The sequence below is a fragment of the Musa acuminata genome, chromosome BXJ1-9, assembly GCF_036884655.1.
Source record: "Musa acuminata AAA Group cultivar baxijiao chromosome BXJ1-9, Cavendish_Baxijiao_AAA, whole genome shotgun sequence".
Classification (NCBI taxonomy): domain Eukaryota; kingdom Viridiplantae; phylum Streptophyta; class Magnoliopsida; order Zingiberales; family Musaceae; genus Musa; species Musa acuminata.
In genome coordinates, this window is record NC_088335.1 from 757,431 (window position 1) to 778,079 (window position 20,649).

The 20,649-nt window shown below is 36.8% G+C and overlaps 2 protein-coding genes across 3 annotated transcripts; one reads left to right on the plus strand and one right to left on the minus strand.

Moving 5' to 3' along the window:
• The first annotated feature begins 6,934 nt into the window (after positions 1–6,934).
• LOC103996683 (transcription factor bHLH137-like) lies at positions 6,935–8,473 on the plus strand. Its single transcript, XM_018831448.2, has 5 exons — positions 6,935–7,603; positions 7,680–7,745; positions 7,831–7,899; positions 7,991–8,062; positions 8,153–8,473. Exons 1-5 carry the CDS (start codon positions 7,484–7,486, stop codon positions 8,264–8,266), a joined length of 441 nt encoding a protein of 146 aa, XP_018686993.2. The 5' UTR covers positions 6,935–7,483; the 3' UTR covers positions 8,267–8,473.
• Positions 8,474–12,250: 3,777 nt separating this feature from the next.
• Positions 12,251–16,915, minus strand: LOC135582924 (uncharacterized). 2 transcript variants are annotated; one of them, XM_065081656.1, is made up of 3 exons: positions 16,225–16,915; positions 13,124–13,277; positions 12,251–13,042 (listed from the first exon to the last, which is right to left on the minus strand). In XM_065081656.1, exons 1-3 carry the CDS (start codon positions 16,759–16,761, stop codon positions 12,600–12,602), a joined length of 1,134 nt encoding a protein of 377 aa, XP_064937728.1. In that variant the 5' UTR covers positions 16,762–16,915; the 3' UTR covers positions 12,251–12,599. The 2 variants fall into 2 exon arrangements, with proteins under 2 accessions (XP_064937728.1, XP_064937727.1); XM_065081655.1 differs by having other exon boundaries at positions 12,254–13,277.
• Between the last annotated feature and the right edge of the window lie 3,734 nt (positions 16,916–20,649).

The window sequence follows — 20,649 nt, forward strand, 5'->3', positions numbered from 1 at the left end:
TGAGACGCGGAGAAATTTTTGCCATCGTCCTGTTTGCCATAATCGTGCTTCGTAAACGAACAAAATGTTATTTTCCATCCATCCACATTTACTCGAAACATACCTGGTATTTTATTGGATACCGATCAGGTTCCTCCGATGGCAAGGCAGGTATGAAAACGAGCAAGCGAAAGGAGTAGAAATGTTTTAGTCCGCAATGAGAGGAAGAGAAGAACCAAAAGATGTGGAATCAGCCAAATACGCTTATTTAATAACAAAAGAGCAGCACATAAATGAAAAAGGATGGACGAATCATCAAACTCGTAATGCAATGATGTTTGATTTCTGTTTCTTCAAATGGTCATTAAATTTCGGAAGTTTTCGAAGGAAAAAGATTATGTACTCTTACAAATTATGGAAATAATATTAAGTTTAATATGCGATTTTAATGATAGACGGGGAAAGAAAATATATGAGAGTGGATTCTTCTAAATAAATTGATATAATTTTGCAGTTTTTGTTTCCCGAGAAAAGTTCACATGACATGGCTATTAATCAGCAATGAGAGCACCAAGATAAGAGCAAACTGTACTCACATATAATAATGTTCTTCTAAACGAAAAGTGTCGATGGTTTGAGATGTGATTCAAGCCAGATTGTTTCGTGTCTGAGCCGCTCTCTGGTTTGGAATTGGGTTTTGGGTTTTGCATGTAACGATGGATCTGGAATTTAAGGGTCTGAGTCGTCGAGCTGCATTCGTTTTCGACTCGAAGAATCTCCAATTGTTGCAATCTTCTAAAGATCAAACATACGTTGACCTTATGCTGTTGTTGATGTGCCAACACGACTTAATTCGATTCCGAGTATGCATAGTCACCCACATGGAAGCTTGAACAGAATAAATCGATGTCGGGGTGAGTCGAGTCAAGTCGAAGCTTCGTCACCCCCCGAGTATGGTCTCTCTCTCGACTGGTTATTATTTTTTCTCCACTAAATCTTTGTATAAAGGTTAAAGCCATGAGGGGAGTTTCCCGACTCAACCCTTCTAAAGGTCAAGTCAATGTTGAGTTGGGTTACGTGGAGTAAAAGTGTTCGATGTTCTTCCCCTAACGTTAATCAAAGGATCGACTTTTATACCTACAAAAAAGAGTCAATCATACAAGATCTATTAATAGCAATCGACTCCTTAAGCGATCGACTTATACCTCCCATACAAGCACTGACCGACCTGCATGAATTTGCGTCACACGACATTGTTCTAAGGCTTTCAAAGTAGCTCTAGCGTCGTCTTACACGGCACCGAATAACGTGGGTGCAAATGATCATCTCGTCCGAGTTTGAGATGTCACATCGCTGTAGTGCACCGTATCAATCTCGAACTTTCTTGTTGGTTGCTGACGGTTGCGAGCAATATCAGAATATATCAAATTACCTAGTAATCTCTCAAACAAGCTTGTTGTAAATGACACACTATATGGTTTTGTCTATATTGATGTTGATTTCATCCTAAAGTTGCTTACCATCATAGATTCATTATTTTTTCTCTTTATACACATTATTAACATAAACTATATTTATGTTACTATATTTATGTCAACCAAAAGATTCATATTTTGGACCAACAAAGGAGTTATGAGATGCATGAAGCAAAGGATTATATTTTTTGATAATTGACGAGTTATATTTAATAAAATTATATTTTATTATTTTTAGTGGTTATATGAAATAAAGAATTGTCAATAGAAAATAATGAATTATATATATATATATATATATATATATATATATATATATATAAAATTATATATATAAAGACAAAAGAAATCATTGACGTGTGCGCTGAACAGACCCAAGACTTTACCGTATGGAGACGAACAGATGGAAGCAGCGTCGGCGACACTCAGACAGTGCTGTGTGCTCAATCGTCCGACAACAGTATCAGTTATCAGTGCATGTGTTTCTTTGATGCAGCTCGCGGACGACGACGACGACGACATGAGGCTGCTGTTTCTCCTTGCAAAGATGATGACGCATCGCCACCAGTGCTCAACACAGTCCAACGTCAGGGCGACTGTACTGAACGGGCCGTCCTCTCTCGGTATAACATCTACTTCGCGGATTTGCTACACTACAATGGGGTCGGTCTGCTGACAAAGAGTTTCCTCACCTCTCTTGTCTGTTTCCTGCAGCTTATAATTTGTTTTTATTTTCTTCCTTCTTCACCGGCCTTTCTTAGAACGTGATGGATGGGAGCATTCAGTAATAATTTTACAGGGTTTCTTTGGAGGGATGCGATTAATGAGACGTTCCTTCTGCGCTTATTTTTTTTATTATTATATTATGATTAAGGTGTTTTCTTCTACTCACAATAATTCATCTTTATCCATTTATTATAAGCATCAGAAAACCGTTTTCTTTGCATGATAGGGAAGCAAAAGATCCCATTTCATGTTATATCTATCTTCACGCGTCTCAGTTTCTCTCTAGTCTTGGCAGGAGTGGGGCAGGTGGAAATCTCAGTTTCGCAGAGGTTTTCTACCTTCTTTTCTCATTCTTTCAGTTCTATCCTTGCAGAAAAAGGCAGGTGAAGAAGACAATTATGTGCCTGTGATAAGAAAGTAGCAGTAGTAGTCATTCATCATCTTCATAGTTCAAATATCCTCTTGCTGTGAATCTTCTTAATCTCTTCTAACTAAGTGAAGCATTATTGTTTTTGTTCTTAATGAGATCGATGACTTCTCTTCATCTCATCTCAATAAAATTTGAATGAAGCAGCTGATATCATTCTTTCAGTTCTATCCTTACAGAAAGAAGCAAGCGAAGACAATCATGTGTCTGTGATAAGAAAGAGGTAGTAGTCGTTCATCATCTCCATTTCATAGTTCAAATATCCTCTTGCTGTGAGTCTTCTTAATCTCTTCCTAACTAAGTGAAGTATTCTTTTTGTTCTTGATGAGATCGAGGACTTCTATTCATCTCATCTCGATAAACACAGAACAATCTTTCAAAAGTATGACAAGTACTGACAAATGGCATGTTAGTGTGGACACCTTCTATTTTTGGTCATCTCTTTTAATGGTCACGAGCTTTGATTTCGATGCAGGCGAAGCAATGTTTTGGCACACGAACCATAGTGTAGATTAGGTCGAAGAACAAGTAGTCATACGGAGCCGAAGCTTCCGATCCATTGTATACAGGTGTGTGTTTGACACTCCCGTGATGGGTGACGAATGAAGATTTATATTTTTTTTCATTAAAAGATATCTTATCTCGATCCACACGTGAAAGAACAAGTCGATCGATGATCGACGATACAATTTGATCATTCCACGGAATCAAAGGGAGAGAAACAACGATGGATCACATTTCATACGACAACCCAATGCACTACAAACAAAAGATCGGATAGATTGCGTCGGGACGTGTGGTTCATCCGAAGCTCGAGTGGATCATTAAGGCTGTCGAGCACGCTGGAAACGCGCTTCCGACACCGCTGTCGTTACCCAGTATTTTGGACCGACGCGTTTCCGAGAGGCGTATCCTAGCAGGATTGTGGCAGCCAGTCGCGCCACCTTTGCTTGCCATAGTTGACCGCACGCGCCGATTAACGAAGCCATGGGATTCACGTGCGTTGGATGATGGCTGTGCACGCATTTATTTATTTATTTATTTATTTATTTATTATGGATCCGATGAGATAGACCGATCCATCAACATAATATAATATGTTCTCTCATTTATTATTAAAATAATACTTTATTATCCTATAAATTATTAATCTAAGAAGATAATCATTTGAAATCAAATAATAATAAAATCAATATTTATTGTACTATTCGATATTAATGATATTTATTGTACTATTCGATATTGATATAGTTCAGTATCACTCGATACATATCGAATTGATAATTGATCGATGCATTGATATGGATTGATGAAATAAATCATAAATAAACCTATATCAAATCGATCAAAATTAATATATATTAATTCTAATATAAATTAAAAACAAGAAGCAGGAGAAAAATTAAATATACGTGACATAGAGTCTTTCAATTCATAACAATAGAAATACGATTTTTTTTAGATTATCTTTTTTTATCCTACACATATGAATATTTTTAATAATGATTAGCCTACTAATCATTTTGGTCCCTATATCACTGAGTTAGGCAAGGAAATTAAGGTGGATACATCTCTAGAAAGAATATGCGAAGATGAGAAGTTGTTGTTGTGTTGCATATAAAGAGAAGATTTGTCTCAATTGAACTCTTTTTCACCGGACAATGATTGATCTTTTTTTAATACGTAGATGGACCCAACATGACATCTGACTCCTATCACGGGAAGGATTTCCATGGTGTTCTTCTAACATATATATATATATATATACATATATATATAAATATCGAAGCTATCCTAACTTTAGCACTTACAAAAATGGAGGTACGTATTGGCATTGATTTCAATTTTTTGGATGAGCTGTTTCAATATTTCTCTTGTCAGATTCCTCCTCTTCACCTTCTTTATGGTTTGGATGAGACAATCGAAAGAGAAGCTTCACGTTGTCCCTTAACTCTTATTTATATTTTTGGCGCCCATGTGAAGTAACATATTATTATTATTATATCCATTCATTCAAAACTGCATGCAAACATCAATATCGAACCTTCCAAAGATTTATGTGCCCACGTCGAGTAACATGATATTTTATCCTTTCGTTCAAAATTACAAATATCCATCTCGAACCTTCTAAAGATTACTAACTTTTGTTAATTACACATGATTTAATAGAGTCTTTATCGATTAGACTAGCTAATACATTCGAAAATTCATCATATGAGATATTTAACCCTCGATTCTTATAAATGAGTATCATACGCTACTATCAATCTAATATTTAAGATATAAAATTTAGGATGATATGTGATCACTTTAAGTGTTATCGGTTAATCACACATCAACCCGAGTTTACGCCTAAATAAGCTAACATGAAGTATCCTAAGTTTATTCAATTAAAATTTAAATTTTATTTCATCTTACTATATATATTTTTTATTATTGAATTGGATTAGTCGAATCGATCTTAATTGAATTGATCTAATATTTTTTTATCACAAATTAAGAAATGGTTTATGATAAAAAGATGAATAGGCAAGAAACCAAGGTGGAGATTTTTGGTACTACTTGTATAAATGGTTCAATATTATGTTAGGGTAACGTACATATGGTCAACCATATTCTTTCTTTACATGTGACTTGGACACATACTCAAAGAAAATAAAATAAGTAACCTAAACTAACATGACAAAAATAGATTCCCAATAGTACTCATAAAAAAATTGTAGTGCATGTAACATGTTGGCAACTACTTTGTTCTTGGAAAAAAATTAGAAAAAAAAATCAATTTTGTATAATGTCACATTCATGATTAAATTAGAGTTTAAAACTTCATCGAATAATTTTTTATACCTAAAATACTTAAATAGTGATGATATACTCGGACTCACTTGTTCGAAACCTTAATATAAATTTTCAATCTAAAACATACTTAAGTGATGATGATATCCTCGACTCACTTATTTAAAGTCTCGGTATAGATTTTTAATCTAAAACATACGATGGTTACATACTAAACCAACTTAAAGATGTCCTGTATTAAAATTTTATATGATAGAGGTTAAAGGATTCGAAAACTTATTCGAGAATTTCTATAGCACGAGCTTAGAATATCGTCCAATAAATTTTATTTAATCATGAATATTTCTTATGATTCGCTCTGCTGAACTATTCTTTGATGATCAATCATAACCAACCAACATGAGAAAGTGATTAAACCGAGTCGAATGCGAATATAAACAGGTAAAATAGAAAAATTAAAAGCTAAATTTTTGCTGACCATAAAATTTTAATGGCTGCTACTCTATATATATTAAACTTATCTGCACATGTTTTATTTGTGTGCATATGAATCATGTTATGTGTTTGATGGATTTCTTCGACTAGCCTCTATCTTGAATTTGATATCAAGAAATGGGATAAGATCTTTCAGTCTCCTAACGATTAATGTAGTATTAAAAGTATGTTGAGTTTGACAAATAATAATAATAATAAATAATATATTGGACGAATTTCTAAAAAAAAAGATTTTCTTTAGTGAAACGGCCTCATTTTTAAAATTTCGTAAGAATGTTTTTTTATATCTAATATCTAAAATATCCCAATTACTTACCCTTTTATTTTCTTCTTTTTCCTATGGATTGTTTGGTAGGGTGAATCGATATAATTATAGTGTTTTTACAATATATTATAGTGCTTTTAGTAATATTAGAAAAATATATATTTTTACGATGAGTAAGTGCCGAAGGTAAAATTGAAGTCATGACAACTAAGATAGCCGGCATCTTTATATATAAAAAAAAACATTATAACGTAGTATGAAAATATTATATTATATTATATTATTTTCTTAATATTACTTGAAACACTATTACACACTGTAAGTGTAAAAGTAATGTAAACATTATGTTTCTATAAAATTTAACACAATACATTTACACTACATTATAATACATTTTTTATAGTGATAAAAATATTATAAAATCATATAGCATAGTACAAAATTATTATAATCGAATCGATTCGCATCGGTTTATAGAAAAAGAGAGAAAAGAGTAATAAGTGGTCGAGTGAAAATAAATAATATTTTAGGTAATAGATAAAAATAAATAAATTCTGAAGATAGGAGCATTTCTCCTAAAAAAAAAAGCCTAAATAATTTTCTACTAATTCAACCAAATACGTATTTAATCGAACCATTTCGCCATACTTTTCATGCAAGTTTGGTCATTAAATGAGCACGACAAATTATTGCGTCGATGGCATATGGGTTTGATTCTATTTAATGCACACCCTCGGAGAGAAGCTGTTGACAAGACCAGTCAAGCGAACTCTCTCTCTCTCTCTCTCTCTCTCTATCTCTCTCTCTCTCTCTCTCAGTGTGTGCTGCCATTGTACCCACCCAGCAACACTGCCTTCCTTCTTTTCTTGGTTTTCTCACAGCTTCAGATGATGGCCTTCTCATGTCAAGACTACCATATCATTTTGGACTCTGCTTGCCTCCCAAACATGGAGATGCCCATCTGCCCACAGCATCTTGGAGAGATCGATTGCTACCCCTGGTTTGAAGCCAACCCCAAGATCTCTGCAACTGATGCCAGAACCCAAGTCACCGGCAGCAGTACCTCCGACGACTGCTCCAGAGCTCCATGCATCGGTCGTTCACCAGTGCTAGATGAACCCCAGGGTGATAAGATCCCAAGATCACCGCCAGGTTGTGCGGAGAGGAAAAGGAAGCCTAGCGCGGCTGGAGCTTGCTTGATCACCGGCAAGTCTCAGGTACATGTGCATGCATGTGACATTTGGTTTCCATGGACTGTTCATAGCTCCTTATTGCTTCCACATGACTTGTTGCATGAGATTGGTGGCTTGTTAGGACGCGATGGAAAGCAAGAAAAAGCCTAAAGTTGATGGCAAGAAAGCGTCGGAGCCGCCTGTCGATTTCATTCATGTGCGAGCGAGGAGAGGCGAAGCGACTGATAGCCACAGCCTTGCAGAAAGGGTATCCACACGTAGCATTTTGCTGGCCATATAGATCGAATGAAGATCTAACCATATGCCGTATCATGTGTTTTCAGGTCAGAAGGAAGAAGATTAGTGAGAGGATGGACGTGTTGCAAGGTCTTGTTCCTGGCTGCCACCAGGTGACTTGTGTTACCCACCAATCTTTTCATTGAATCCCCTCTCTCCACATCACTACTAATAGCTGCTGAAATGTGCCTTGGATAGATGAAGGGAAAAGCACTCATCCTGGATGAGATCATCAACTATGTGCGATCGTTACAAAACCAAGTTGAGGTGATCAAGATGATGATACATACACATACACATACACATATGGTTTCCTTAATTCTTTCTTCTTATCTGACAACAAATTACCACTCTCCAGTTTCTCTCGACGAAGCTTGCTTTGCTGAGTCCCATGTTACATGACCTTGGTTACTTGAGTGGGCAACCAGAAGTAGGCGAAGAACCATTTCTACCTCTAATCTTGGTTGTTTACATTATAACCTTATCCCTGACGACACTCGTATCAATCAATCTGGTTCAGGATGATAGCAGTTTTAGGAGACAAGATCTGGAACAAGAACAAAGGTGTCTCGATGAGATGGAGTTCGACGACATGTTACTCTTTTCGGTAGAGAATATTGAAGATCCTCTGTAATACCTCGAAGCCACCCACATCATGCAGCATCAAGCACCAACATACAGATGATCAAGCTACTCCAGTGACCATTCTCAGAATACTATTCTCTCTCTCTCTCTCTCTTCCTGTGCGAGATAAAGCTTACTTCATCTGCGAGGAATGCTTCACAAATTTATGTACTCGGTGGGATGATGGTACACAAATTCCCAAAACTTTACACTATAGAAAAAATCCTATTTATGTAGAGAGATATAATAATGAAATTATTGAAATCTTCAATATTTTTCTCTGGAGTCCACAAGACACTGACATAATGGTGAAGGCTACCTATATAATAATCCACTGGGATTTCCTTTGCAGAGAAATTCTATTTAATATCGTTACAGCTGAACTCTTTTACACCTACTTGTATCCTCATCAGTACACGAGCTTCACCATAAGTTTTGCTCTCAAACTAAATACTAGTTGAATCAGATATGTACTTCACATCAGTTAAACCAACTGCACTTTGCACTGTGATCTGTTGAGCACTTGCATTGTCTCTGACACTTTTGACTCCAATGAATGTGAGCTACCACTGGTGGCAATTTCAGAAGGAATAAGAGCTTGTCAGGTTGTCGAATAATAATAATAATTCACAAACAAAAGTTGGTATCCCCCTTGTAGTCTCTAAATCACTGCTCGACATATACCACCAGTTGTAGCGAAAGATGGAATCAATAAATTACGAGAGTGAGGGAGAAAAGGATCAAGATATGATGGATTGCAAGTACAACAGTTCAATGCTTCCCTATGAGACCAATACTTCCAGGAAATTCTCTCGATGGATTAAGATGATCACAAAACAAAGAGAACTCGGTGGAGCAACTGATTAAACACGGGGCTTGTAAGCCAAACTCTATGCACTTCTGCTGCACTGTAACATCATGATACAATCTGTGTAGGGCAAGTCCTGAAGCAGTGCCATCATCTCCCTCGAACACCATATGTTGTCTCGAACATGTTGCAGTATCAAGTAGGGAAGAAGCAATCAACCTCTACATGTTATCTCCACCTGATTTATTTGTGTTCTCTCTTTAGGCAAACATATATACGATCACAAAGTAAATCATTCACTATCAAGCGTAATTACATACGATTTACTCAACTTTGACCACAAAAGATGAATCGATATATTAAGCTATCAAAATGGGATATTTTTTACAAAACACAAGAGCAATACTTGTATGGCCAAAAGCTGGTGTTTGGAAATCTTTCGTAATTTTTTTCACATTAACGAATGGTTGCCAAATTTATATGAATGGAAAAACAAGTTTAACATAATTACATCAACCACAGTTAAGGATGTTGACAAGAACATGGGATAAAATTAGTACAAATTTAACAATGATGCAATCTTCGATGGTGCTATCCAAAATATTTCTCTTGTTATAATATAAGTCAAAGCACATACAACGATGCCGAACTTATCAGGTCCAGCTACATTGAGTCATTCGGCCCTAAAAGCCACATATGCTTAAGCTTTCTTTAGTCTATTAATTACGTATATACTTCAGTGACAATCTTTAATTATCCATGCTACTTGTGCAGTCATTTCTCCCATAAATTTTTTCTTCAAAGACCGCAGCCATGATTATGGAGATTAGCTCACCTATTGATTGGTTATGCTACCGAGGTCAATAAATAACATGTAGAACAAACAACCATTGTCTAGTGATTTGCACTATACTAAATTATTTGCTATTATGCTTGTGATCATAGGATTCACACTTTGACCGATAGAAAAACAATTTAATAGCATGCTGAGAAGTACTCGCAGCTAATTAATAAGTTTAAAATTTTGATTTAAATTAGTGTCCAATCATATGTAAATGTTAACTCTGATCAACTTAACTCGAACTCATCATCACACAATGAAAGAGAAAAATAGGTCTAATTCACCACATTTATTGTCACAAAAGTTAGGATCCCACGTTTAAAGCATTCCTACCCATATCCAGTACAAGAAGCAACAAAGAGTGCATTGAAGGTTTAGAGAGTCGTAGAGTTCAAGTACCTCTGAGTTTTTTTTAATCTGAGTACTTTATCAGCAACCTTACGGTCATTCTTCAATCCCTACAAGCAGTGAATAATAATTAAGAATCCAAAACAAAATCATCACCATCTTCATCAACAACAATAATAATATCAAACAGCGTGTCCTCGAAATATCTAAAACACAAAAAGAAAAGACTTAAATAATACTTTTAAGTCTTAATTCATAAGGAGCGATTTTCTAGAAAATATTTATATTTTAAATATTTTTAAAAGATATATATATATATATATATATATATATATATTAAATAATACTTTTAATTAAAAAAATACTTAAAATACCCTTCATAAGTTTTCTTATCAAATTTTTTTACCCCTTTATTTTATCAGTTTTCAATGTTTTCATTTGACTCGTTTATAGTGTTTTTCATAATGTTTACAGTATTTTATTGAGGCACTGAAACCATTATAAATACTATTGAAAAATACTACAAATGACATTATATTATGCTTCTCTAGTTGTCATTACTCATACACAATTACAATATCATATTTTGGTGATGTTACGAATCTATTTAGATCAGTTTTAATATTATTAAGTAGGTTTTATAGTATTTTTATTATAATAACCAAAATACTATAACAGGTTAGAAATATTATATGATAAAAAAATAAAAAAGAAAAACACAAAATGAGAACTCGTGAGCCAAATGTGAAGACAACAATTAAAACACACAAAAAAGGGGTACTTTTTGGAACTACAGAACCCAATAAATAAATATCCCAAAATTAAAGCTAAGACTTGCAAGTATTGTCGTTCTTACTGATTTGTTGCAGTCTGAAGCATGAACCTGTGTCACCGATGGTGAGTACATGAACTGCCGCGCAATGAACTCCGGAATCACAGGTGGTGGCGTCGTCGATCATCCAGCGCATAGGACAAGATTAGTATTCCGAGGCCCCCATGGCATCATCGTCATCGTCGTTGCCATCATGGGAGCACGAAAGCCGCTGATAGCCGGCCATGCAACCGGGTTCGTAGCCGACGATAAGGACGGGGGGGTTACCCTGACGTTAATCGCTCCGGCGTAGTTGTAGGTTCCACGGTAGCAGACGCGAAGCCTAAATGGAGCCAGTCGCCGAAGCTGCTGGTGTCGTCTCCGACTGCTAGGGTGGTGCCTCCTCCATGATGTTCGTTTTTTGGAGCCGAAGAGGGATCGTCTGCCGTCGAGTATTTCGGGTTCATTGAAGACAAGCCGTATATACAATGGAATTGAGAGTCGACACCAGATACGTCAGCCCCGGGCGGAGGAGATTCCAAACCGTGACCATCGCGCCATAGCATGGTCGCGACCCTTCATCTCCACCGTCCGGCTTCAACGGGCGAGCTCAAAGCGAAGCGGCAGGGGAAGAACCGGCTCACGGGAGAAGAAGTCGGAAGAGGTGCAGGATCATTCACTTCCCCCATATAATCCCTCCTCTTTGCAGTTTCATGGAGACAGAAGAGGAGAGATTGGAAGTAGTTTCGGAAGAAAAGAAAAAGAGATTAAACACGCCTATATCTAATCGAATTCCACCAATTCATGTATGCCTTTGTTAGGGCATATAAGCGGACTATCGGATCAAAGTGTCGAATAGTTGGGGTTTGGTGGGCGCCGCCGGGGAGGTGGCTGGTCTCCGGTAGCACGAATCATGAGGCGCGAAGGCGGTTCACCATCATTTCCGACCGAAGCGGGCCGAGATGGTGTGCCGTACGACTTCTTTGTGCGCCGAGAAGGACTGGCCGGCGGATGATGATATGACGACGACGATGGTGACGCCCATCATAGCTTTCAGATGAGAATGTGAATCCCTAACCGCGAATTCTTACAAGGAAAAACTCAGAACATTTGTGTCCTATTCATCACAGTTGATGATAATCCAAGTAGAATTTTCTGTACATGAAAATAATGTTTGAAGAACAAGAAAAGTGACTGATTGCACAAACGTAGGCTCGCCATTAACATGCACATCAGATTGATCGATTATATGAAGCCCTCACAAGTTTACACACGAAAAATGAGACGATGACAGATGAAACAAGCAGGTACGTCCCATCCACAATTATGGGCACTTGGAGCTGGCAATGTACGATATAATGTCAATGGCCTCTCTTCCTGCTTTGCTTCTTCGTGTCTATCCGCTTTCAGTATATTAAGTTGGAATAGTTTGTAGCATTTGCGTACAGAATGAACTCGCAAGAATACAGAGAGAGAGAGAGAGAGAGAGAGAGAGATACCTCAGCCCTCAAGTAACCTAGCATATCATCCTTGGTCTAAAGAAGGCGGAGATGTGCTGTATCATTGAGCCTCTTTATCTGCCATCCTGTTATTAGTGAATGATGCAGGACCGTCACAGAAGAGTCATCAATAGATATTCTATGAGACATTACAGGACTGCAATCGAGCAGACCCGTGAGAAAACATTTAATTGGTGTTGCATGGGTGAAGATTCCCATGGAGAAGGTAGGGTTTCTGCCACCATCAGGAAGGAGGTTTCCTTGTGTGACTTCTCTGGGGGAGAACTCATCTTTGGGGTCATCGTCTCCCGTAGTCACAAACTGAAGCCTGCTCTTACCAGATTTCTTCCTCTGAAGAGACGGTCGATTAAGCCTGTACATCAGATCCCAGTGAGGCCCATCACCATCTTGAACTAAATTGGCTGAGCCATTACATGAGAGTTCCTTCGCCTCTGTTTGATGGATCGGCGTATCTGCAGCTGCCAGCTTTTCAGGCAATCTTAGGACTGTCATGTTGAGAAATTCGATAATCCGAAATGCAACCTGCCGGAGCGATTCACCTGAAGGTGCACAGAAATCAGGCTGTGTTTTGCTAATCAAGTTCACAATTTCTTGGGTGTAAACTTCTGACCGAAGGCAGCCCTCCCATTGGCCCTGGCTTATCTCAACCAAAGCATCGGAGGATTGGATCTGCTCGTCTGCAAATCCAAGCTCCTGCAGAGTTGGATGGCAAATTGCTCAGCACAGTGTAATCAACTCAACTGAAAAGAATAGAGAATTTTATGCATTCAAAAGCTCTGCAAACTGTAACATAGAAAGTTCAGCAACATTGTTGAAACTGAAGATACAAGTGTTTATGAACAAAGCAGAATGTGCTTGCTTCAGCAATATTAACCTTCAGAAGACCATAACTTAATGAGAAAAACAATTAAACGAAAAGGAAATGAACTACTTGAAGAGTGCACATTTGAGATCAGTAAGTGGATTGTCAATAGCATGAAATGACACATATACAAACAAGATCCCCACTAAAAAAGGACAGGTGCTTGGGAGGCAGGGACAAGCTCTGGTTGCCGAATCCAAAAGCAGTAATGGAAATCACTACAGGGATAGTAATTATGTCTATGCAGTATAAACAAGAAGCATTGCATCTGAATAGTATCCAAATATCCAAATAACATGTAAAACAGCATTTGTTGATCATTTTAAATAATCTGATCCGATCAATGTGATCAAGATCAGGGCACCATTTAGTCTAGGAATCAACAAAAGAAAGTTCAGGATTATTGATGATATTAGGTTCAAATTGAAATGAACTTTTCAAATTTCAGTTTAGTCTTCAATATTTTATCAGTTTCGGTGTCTTTTCAATTCTTCAAGGATCACACACAACTGGAAGTGTTTGCTGAAAATAGAATTAAAAAGTTCCAATTAGAATATGATCTGCAAGTGTGGTTCGACCATAATGGAATGGTGGGATGACTTGATTAAGTAAATATTGTCCCTTAATAAAGAAAAAAATCTAAAGATTAATAATAGGACAATGGCGATTTCCTTGATAGGGCACAAAACTTGACAAAGTCAGTGATTAAAAATACCAAAAGAGGATTTAATTGACGCATAATATGGAATACTAGAAATAATTGAATAATTTGGATATCACAGATGCAATTGCAATATCACCACCAGCTGTACATAATAGACAAAAGAGCTGCCAGGGAGTAGTCCTTTCAAGGTAGAGTCATTTCAAAACCCATTTAAAGCAACTGCAATGGTTGCTGATTAAAGAGAAAACCATATTGATTTTTTCTCCTTTTAAACAGGACCATAATGTAGGACAAGTGCAATGAGGATATCCTCTGATATCAAATATGATGAAGGATGGATGCTCCAATACCAAATATAGGGCAAGTGAATGGAGAGCAGAAATTTTCTTATTTTAGATTTGAGAATAGAGGGAGAGAGAACATCGAAAAATAAAAGAGAGGAAGGAAACCATAGTAATGGTGAAAAATAATGATCAGAAATAAAATAGAGTAGATAACCCTGAACTTGCTCCAGTTGCTAGACATCCTGTCTAGGGATCCTGACCTCTCATTGGAGATACCTCACGCACAGATGACAGCATTGCACTATCCAAGAATCAGTTGGAGCTTCACTTTGGCCCAACAATTCATTCCTAGGGATGTGTCCTCAAGGTACTAACACATTGTGTGGAAAAACAACTTTCAAATAACTATTCTCTAATGTTCCAGTTTACAAACGCTATCTTTTTATGGACCTTCCAAGTATAAGAAGAAAAATAAAAATCAAGGCATATTAATAATTATAAGCTTTCCTTTCCGGAGAAGATATAGTGAGATTTGTTCTGGCAAATAACCTTCCTTGTTAAGAACAAATATTTAATCAATAAGCTTCCTTCTTTGTTAATTCTTCAATCATAATTAAACTTGTAAAGTTGGAATGTTCAATAAAGCCTTGGAACCATTAATCAAGCCCAAGTCCTTCCTTTTTCCTTCGAATCTCTAACCAACCACAAGAAAATATTCCTTCTCTTGTTCAGCTTGTTATGTTAATCACCCAGGCAATCCAAGTAATATAGAAACATAAAAGATGTTGCCATGTGGTAACTGATGAAATTTGCAGAAAAACCTCTAAGGTTTCAAGATTATCACAAAAATGAAATTAGAGAAAATAGCTCATGCATTAGATTGTTAATTTATTAATCTAAAACAAAAAAGACTGTAGTATGCCCCCTTTCTCTCTTTCTAAAGAACGATATATTGTGTCGCCTTAAATATAATTATTGAGTCTACCAAAGGGCAGTTATAAACGTTCATTTTCTCTAACAAATTTGAAATGTGTCTCTCAAAAGTAATCCATTCTCGTGTTTACTCTTCTAAGAAGTAAAAATCAGTCATAACCTTGAAAAAGTTTGCCACTAAAGTATGATAAATTTACCCACTATCATGTCCACTAAAAATCCTCAATGGCCTAAACCGTTCTCAATGATTATAACATGTTGTGGTTCATTTACAGGTTAGCCTTAATGTGGCATTCATGTTGACATACCAACATCATAGAAATGACATCTCCTAGTTCCTTTCCCCTACATGCCATACGATCACTGTGTGGATCACATGTCATCACCACATGGATAACATCACACATGGATGATCATCATTAGATAAAAAATTATTTTATAAAATATTTATAAAGAACCATAATTTATGGACCAAAAAAATGATAGATAGGGAAAAAAATATGCACCAGAAGTTAGTATAGACAAGATGAAATTGTTGAGCTGGATTGCAAGATTCTTAGAAAAAATAGACTATAAAATATTTTCATTCTCATAAAATAATGTGGTCTTTAAAGAAGATAAGTGGCATATTTAAAACAAACCTATGGATACCTGGGAAAGAAATCTTCTTTCTGATAGAAAGTAAGCTACACTATGAGTGGAATAGCAATTTGAGGATCTTATTGAATTGAATGGAATCGAATGATAGAAGTTATAAAGAAAAGAATGATGATTACTGGAAATTCGATCCTTAACAATGCAGAATGAATTTTCAGACAGCTAGGAAGTAGAAACAGAATCTGCAGATCTATAGGTCGAATAGCAAAAGCTAAGCAATCGAAGACGGAAGGAAATTACCCGGCAAATAAAGGCCGCGGTGGTCCTTGCCCGATCCAACGGCGAGCTATAGACTTCGTCGAACCTCACGCCCTGTGACTTGAGGAAGACGGCCAGCGCCCTGGCCTGCCGCTCCCCATTTGCGGTCAGCCTCGCCGCAGTCGACCACCGCCCACCGACCAAATCCGGACGAAGGCTGGAGGCGCACTCGCCGTGGGCGATCAGGAACACCTCCGTGACCCGATCCGTTGCCGCTGAGGCGGCGCCACGGGCGAAGAGAGCCAGGGGCGACGGTGGTAGTTGGAGAAGGACGTTGCAGGGGTCCCATACCTTGACGGAAGGGCCAAGCATGCGGGGGGTGCCGGCAGCAGAGGGCTGGGGGGAGAGCGGGGAGGCGGCGGTGCGGCAGGGAAGGACCTCGGGCTCCTGCTCAAGGACCTTTTCCTTAGAGGACTTTGGGTTCCTGGAGCGCACACCTTCCTCCTCTTCTTCCTCCTCGCGGTCGTCGTCGTCGTCGAATGCCTCGAGAGGGGAGTGGGAGGAGTGGGCGGAACCCATGGGGGACGGTGGTAGAAGCGGCGGCGTCGGCTGAGTGTACCGGTGGTTCTACCACATTGAAAGAGATCGGGGGCAACGGAGATCTATTCTTCCGCGAGTGAGGGCAGTGCTTTTGGGGTGTATTCCACTGCTCCGTTCGTTTCCCTTCACTTTCACAAGCTGACTTTTGCGTCGATCATTTATGGGGCTTCCATATATCTATCCTCCCACACGTCGAAATAAGCATATTTGACCTTATCAATTTTAATGTATCATATATTTCCTTCCAAATATTTACATCATTCACTTCCTCAATAATTTTGGTAGCTATATATATATATATATATATATATATATATATATATATTCAAAAAAGATAATTATTATTATCACCCTTCAACCCAATTAACTTGTAACCTATAGTGGCATTAATGTATTAGAGCTTCAATATCATTAGAATAAATATCAATCAGTGGATATTAATTGCAATAATACAATTACAATTTCTAAAATTTTCTGTATGCTAAATCTAAATTTAAAGGATAAGTACCAAAATTACTAACTTTGAAGCTATATTTAAATATAATTTTGCCTATCAATTATTTATGTGCACTGTCTCTCTCAAATTAATCCTCTTTTTTCTATGTTTGAACAAAATATAAAATCATGTTTTATTTTCTTTCTCATAATTTAAGATCCTCCATAGATTGGGAGAGGCTCCAACATTGGGAGGTTGCAAAGCATGGCTGCTTATATACTGTCTTTAAAATATTATCTGATATGAATCTGATTCGAACTTCTGATATGATTGCCGCACAGTTTTGATTTGCCAACTTGCATAAACATCTTAACTGGATGTTTGTTAGCATGAAACTAAATCCGAAGATGATGAGATCTTAAATCTACTTTGTGATTTACTTTAAATATAAAATGCACAAATATGATAATTACTTTATACTTCATGGATGATATATGATATAAACCGATAATGATTCACCTATATATCCCTAAACATAATCCAAATCAGATTCATCGAACCACAAAAGGCAAGGTATTCCGGTAAAAAGAGAATATGTAATAATCTGAATTAATTTTTAATTTAATTGTTTTTCTATAGAAGTTTTAGGAATTGTGATCGAATGGACAATATTTATGTAAGTATCGGTGTAAGTCTTACTGTAAGATCTCACGTTATATAAACTTAATTGATTTTGTCTTAATCGATATCCATGTATTAATTCGGAAATAATCCGTCTTCCCGAAATCTCTTGTAGTTGCTTTAAAACATAAAAAAAAAATGAGTTCGAGAAAATATTTAACTTGGGATCCACGAGTAGTTATTTTAGTAAACACTTGATATACAATGTAAATTATAAAAATGAACTTTACAAGCTTTGAACGATCATGTGATAAATGGTCCAAAGTGATTTACAACGATCAAAAGTCTTCACAAATGCTCATATAATACTACAACGAAATAAGACAATGAACTAACCCTAGATGCTGTCCCAAATACCCATTTAACCATGTGTCACCTAGATAGCTGTTAGGTGTTATACTGACCGACATTCTACACTACTCTACGAAGTAAAAAAAAAATCCTAAAATGGCTACTTTGATGGTTTGTTTCTGGGTAGTTTTACCTTTGCGCGATGATTGCATACAACATGTATTTACAAGCCTAAAATGACCACAAAAGCCCACTATAAGCTCTTTATATATTATGCAAAGCATTAACAAAATTAAAAAACATGGGCATATATGATCATTACATCGAACACTATTTTTACAGCTTTGTCTATGACATTCTCCTCCACTTATTCCTTCAACATTCTTGTTAAAACCTTTGTAGATGCTACATCTCTTCGTCTTTGCTGAATCTTAAATCTTCTACTCCAATTGTAACATACCTATTGACTCCCAATTGCTCTTTGCTACTATTGTTGAGTAGTCAAACTTTGATCTGTCATGTTACTTAAACTCGTCGATGACTAGACTCTGGTGTAAAATCGATCGAGTTGTATTATTCTTTGTTGGTTCATACGGATCCTTCGGAAGAAAGAAAGACATTCCTTGTTATATACTAGTCTCTTAAATGTCTCATATCATTTGAACTTAATGGATGTTTATTGGAGCTTTAATAAGCACCACCTTACAAACTTTAAAGTTTTTGTGGTCTTTCCTCCATAAAATTTATCCATCGATTCCTCTTCTATATAATTGTCACCTCTAAGTAAGGTTCCAATCACTTTCGCTTTTGATTAGTATTCTGTTGGGAAATGAAGCAAACAATCTATTCTCAATAGCACCAATCACCATTGATAAGGGTTTGATAATTATTATTTTTCACTAAGTTTCTTCAAATAGTCTTTGAACCTATGTGAAGTTATTCTACTAGATAAATAAGAAAACTATGATACTCAATTTTACTAATTCTCTTAAGAGTTGAAAAAATAAAGGTTACTTGACTTTATCTGCCTCATCAAATGTTACACTCCATACATCAAGCTGATTACTAGCTTTCGCATGTTCTTTAGTCATACTTCCGAAGCACCCGAAGTGTTTGGATTAACTATTGTGATTCGTTTTCTCATTGCTGTCAAATTTTTGGAATGCATAAAGTTTTACTTAGAAAAGAGAAAAAGTTCATAAGCAAGTCTCTAATAGTTTTGGTCGCTTCTAAGATTGTATTATTTTCTCCTTCATTTTTATGACCTACTCCTGTGGGTAAAAAAGGTACAACATTCAAAATACCCAATAGGACAAGATCCTTTAGGGTTATAAGACTAACAAATATAGCTTTATGTAAAAAAGGATATGAGACTAAAAGGGTTATAAGGCCATTTTAACCGTCACCTTTCTAACTTCTCTCCCTGCTTCTTCCTCGGTTGACTGCCTCCCTCTTTGGTGCAAGAGGGTAGTAAGAAGAATTGCTCTTGCTACGTGGTGGTCGTGCATAAAAATGAGGAAAAAACACATCGCGAGAGGCGATGCGTCATCGCTTCATTTGCCGCGTGAATTACCGTTATAGAAGAGAACACGAGATCTCCTTCATCTACGGACTGAGATCTATAGGTCAGAGATATATGAGTTCCCTTAGGTGAAAGCGTCTAACGAATCTTACACGGTTTTCAGTTTTATGAGTTTTTCGCTTTCGATCGTCGTCGTACACGATTCGATATAAATTTATTTTTAAAAAATATTTTTTGATGAATACGTGATGCTCTCTCAGGCGTGAAGCTCTTGTGCATAAAATTTATGATCTCCTTAGAGAATTTGGGAATTTACAGCAGTTCATGTGAGATGTGCATGCATATTGCGGAGTCTGTGAAGCATCGAAGCATTTACTTTTTGACTGCAAGCTTGACGTGAGAGTTTGGAGACTCGGTGAATAACAACTTAGGTGAACTTTCAAGCTGTTGACCAACGACATGGTTGCACGAAGGAGAGGACGGCAATAGGTGGTCGGCTTTGATGCTTCATGCAACTATTGCCATTTGTCTTTTGGATAAGCTGCAAATCTATGAACTAGTCAGCTGTTCGTAGTGTTCCATGCATGGAACTATTGACCAAGCCAACGACAGTCTCAATCAAAATTAACTGTGCGTGATGGGTCTTTTCATCATCAGATGTATGTAATGTTTATTATGAACGTTGGTTCATCAAATACAAGATTTTTTCTTTTAAGCTGACGTCATGTTACATAGGCTGCAAGCAGCTTGGCAGGTAGGATTTGAACGGGTAATATATGTTCCGATAGCGACACGACACGTAACAATTCAGTCAGCATTCGGGATGGCACGTGGATATAAATTTAAAATAATAATAACATATTATCTTTTTTTATGCTTACACTTAAGATATATTTTTAATCTCCCAACTCTAATGCAATTTGAATGTAATTAGAAA

Coding starts and splice junctions, on each gene's coding strand:
- LOC103996683 (XM_018831448.2), top strand. CDS start 7,484: ATGGAAAGCAAGAAAAAGCCTAAAGTTGATGGCAAGAAAGCGTCGGAG. Junction 7,900..7,990: donor CGTTACAAAACCAAGTTGAG/GTGATCAAGATG, acceptor ACCACTCTCCAG/TTTCTCTCGACGAAGCTTGC. Junction 8,063..8,152: donor ACTTGAGTGGGCAACCAGAA/GTAGGCGAAGAA, acceptor AATCTGGTTCAG/GATGATAGCAGTTTTAGGAG.
- LOC135582924 (XM_065081655.1), bottom strand. CDS start 16,761: ATGGGTTCCGCCCACTCCTCCCACTCCCCTCTCGAGGCATTCGACGAC. Junction 13,278..16,224: donor CCGCGGCCTTTATTTGCCGG/GTAATTTCCTTC, acceptor CCAACTCTGCAG/GAGCTTGGATTTGCAGACGA.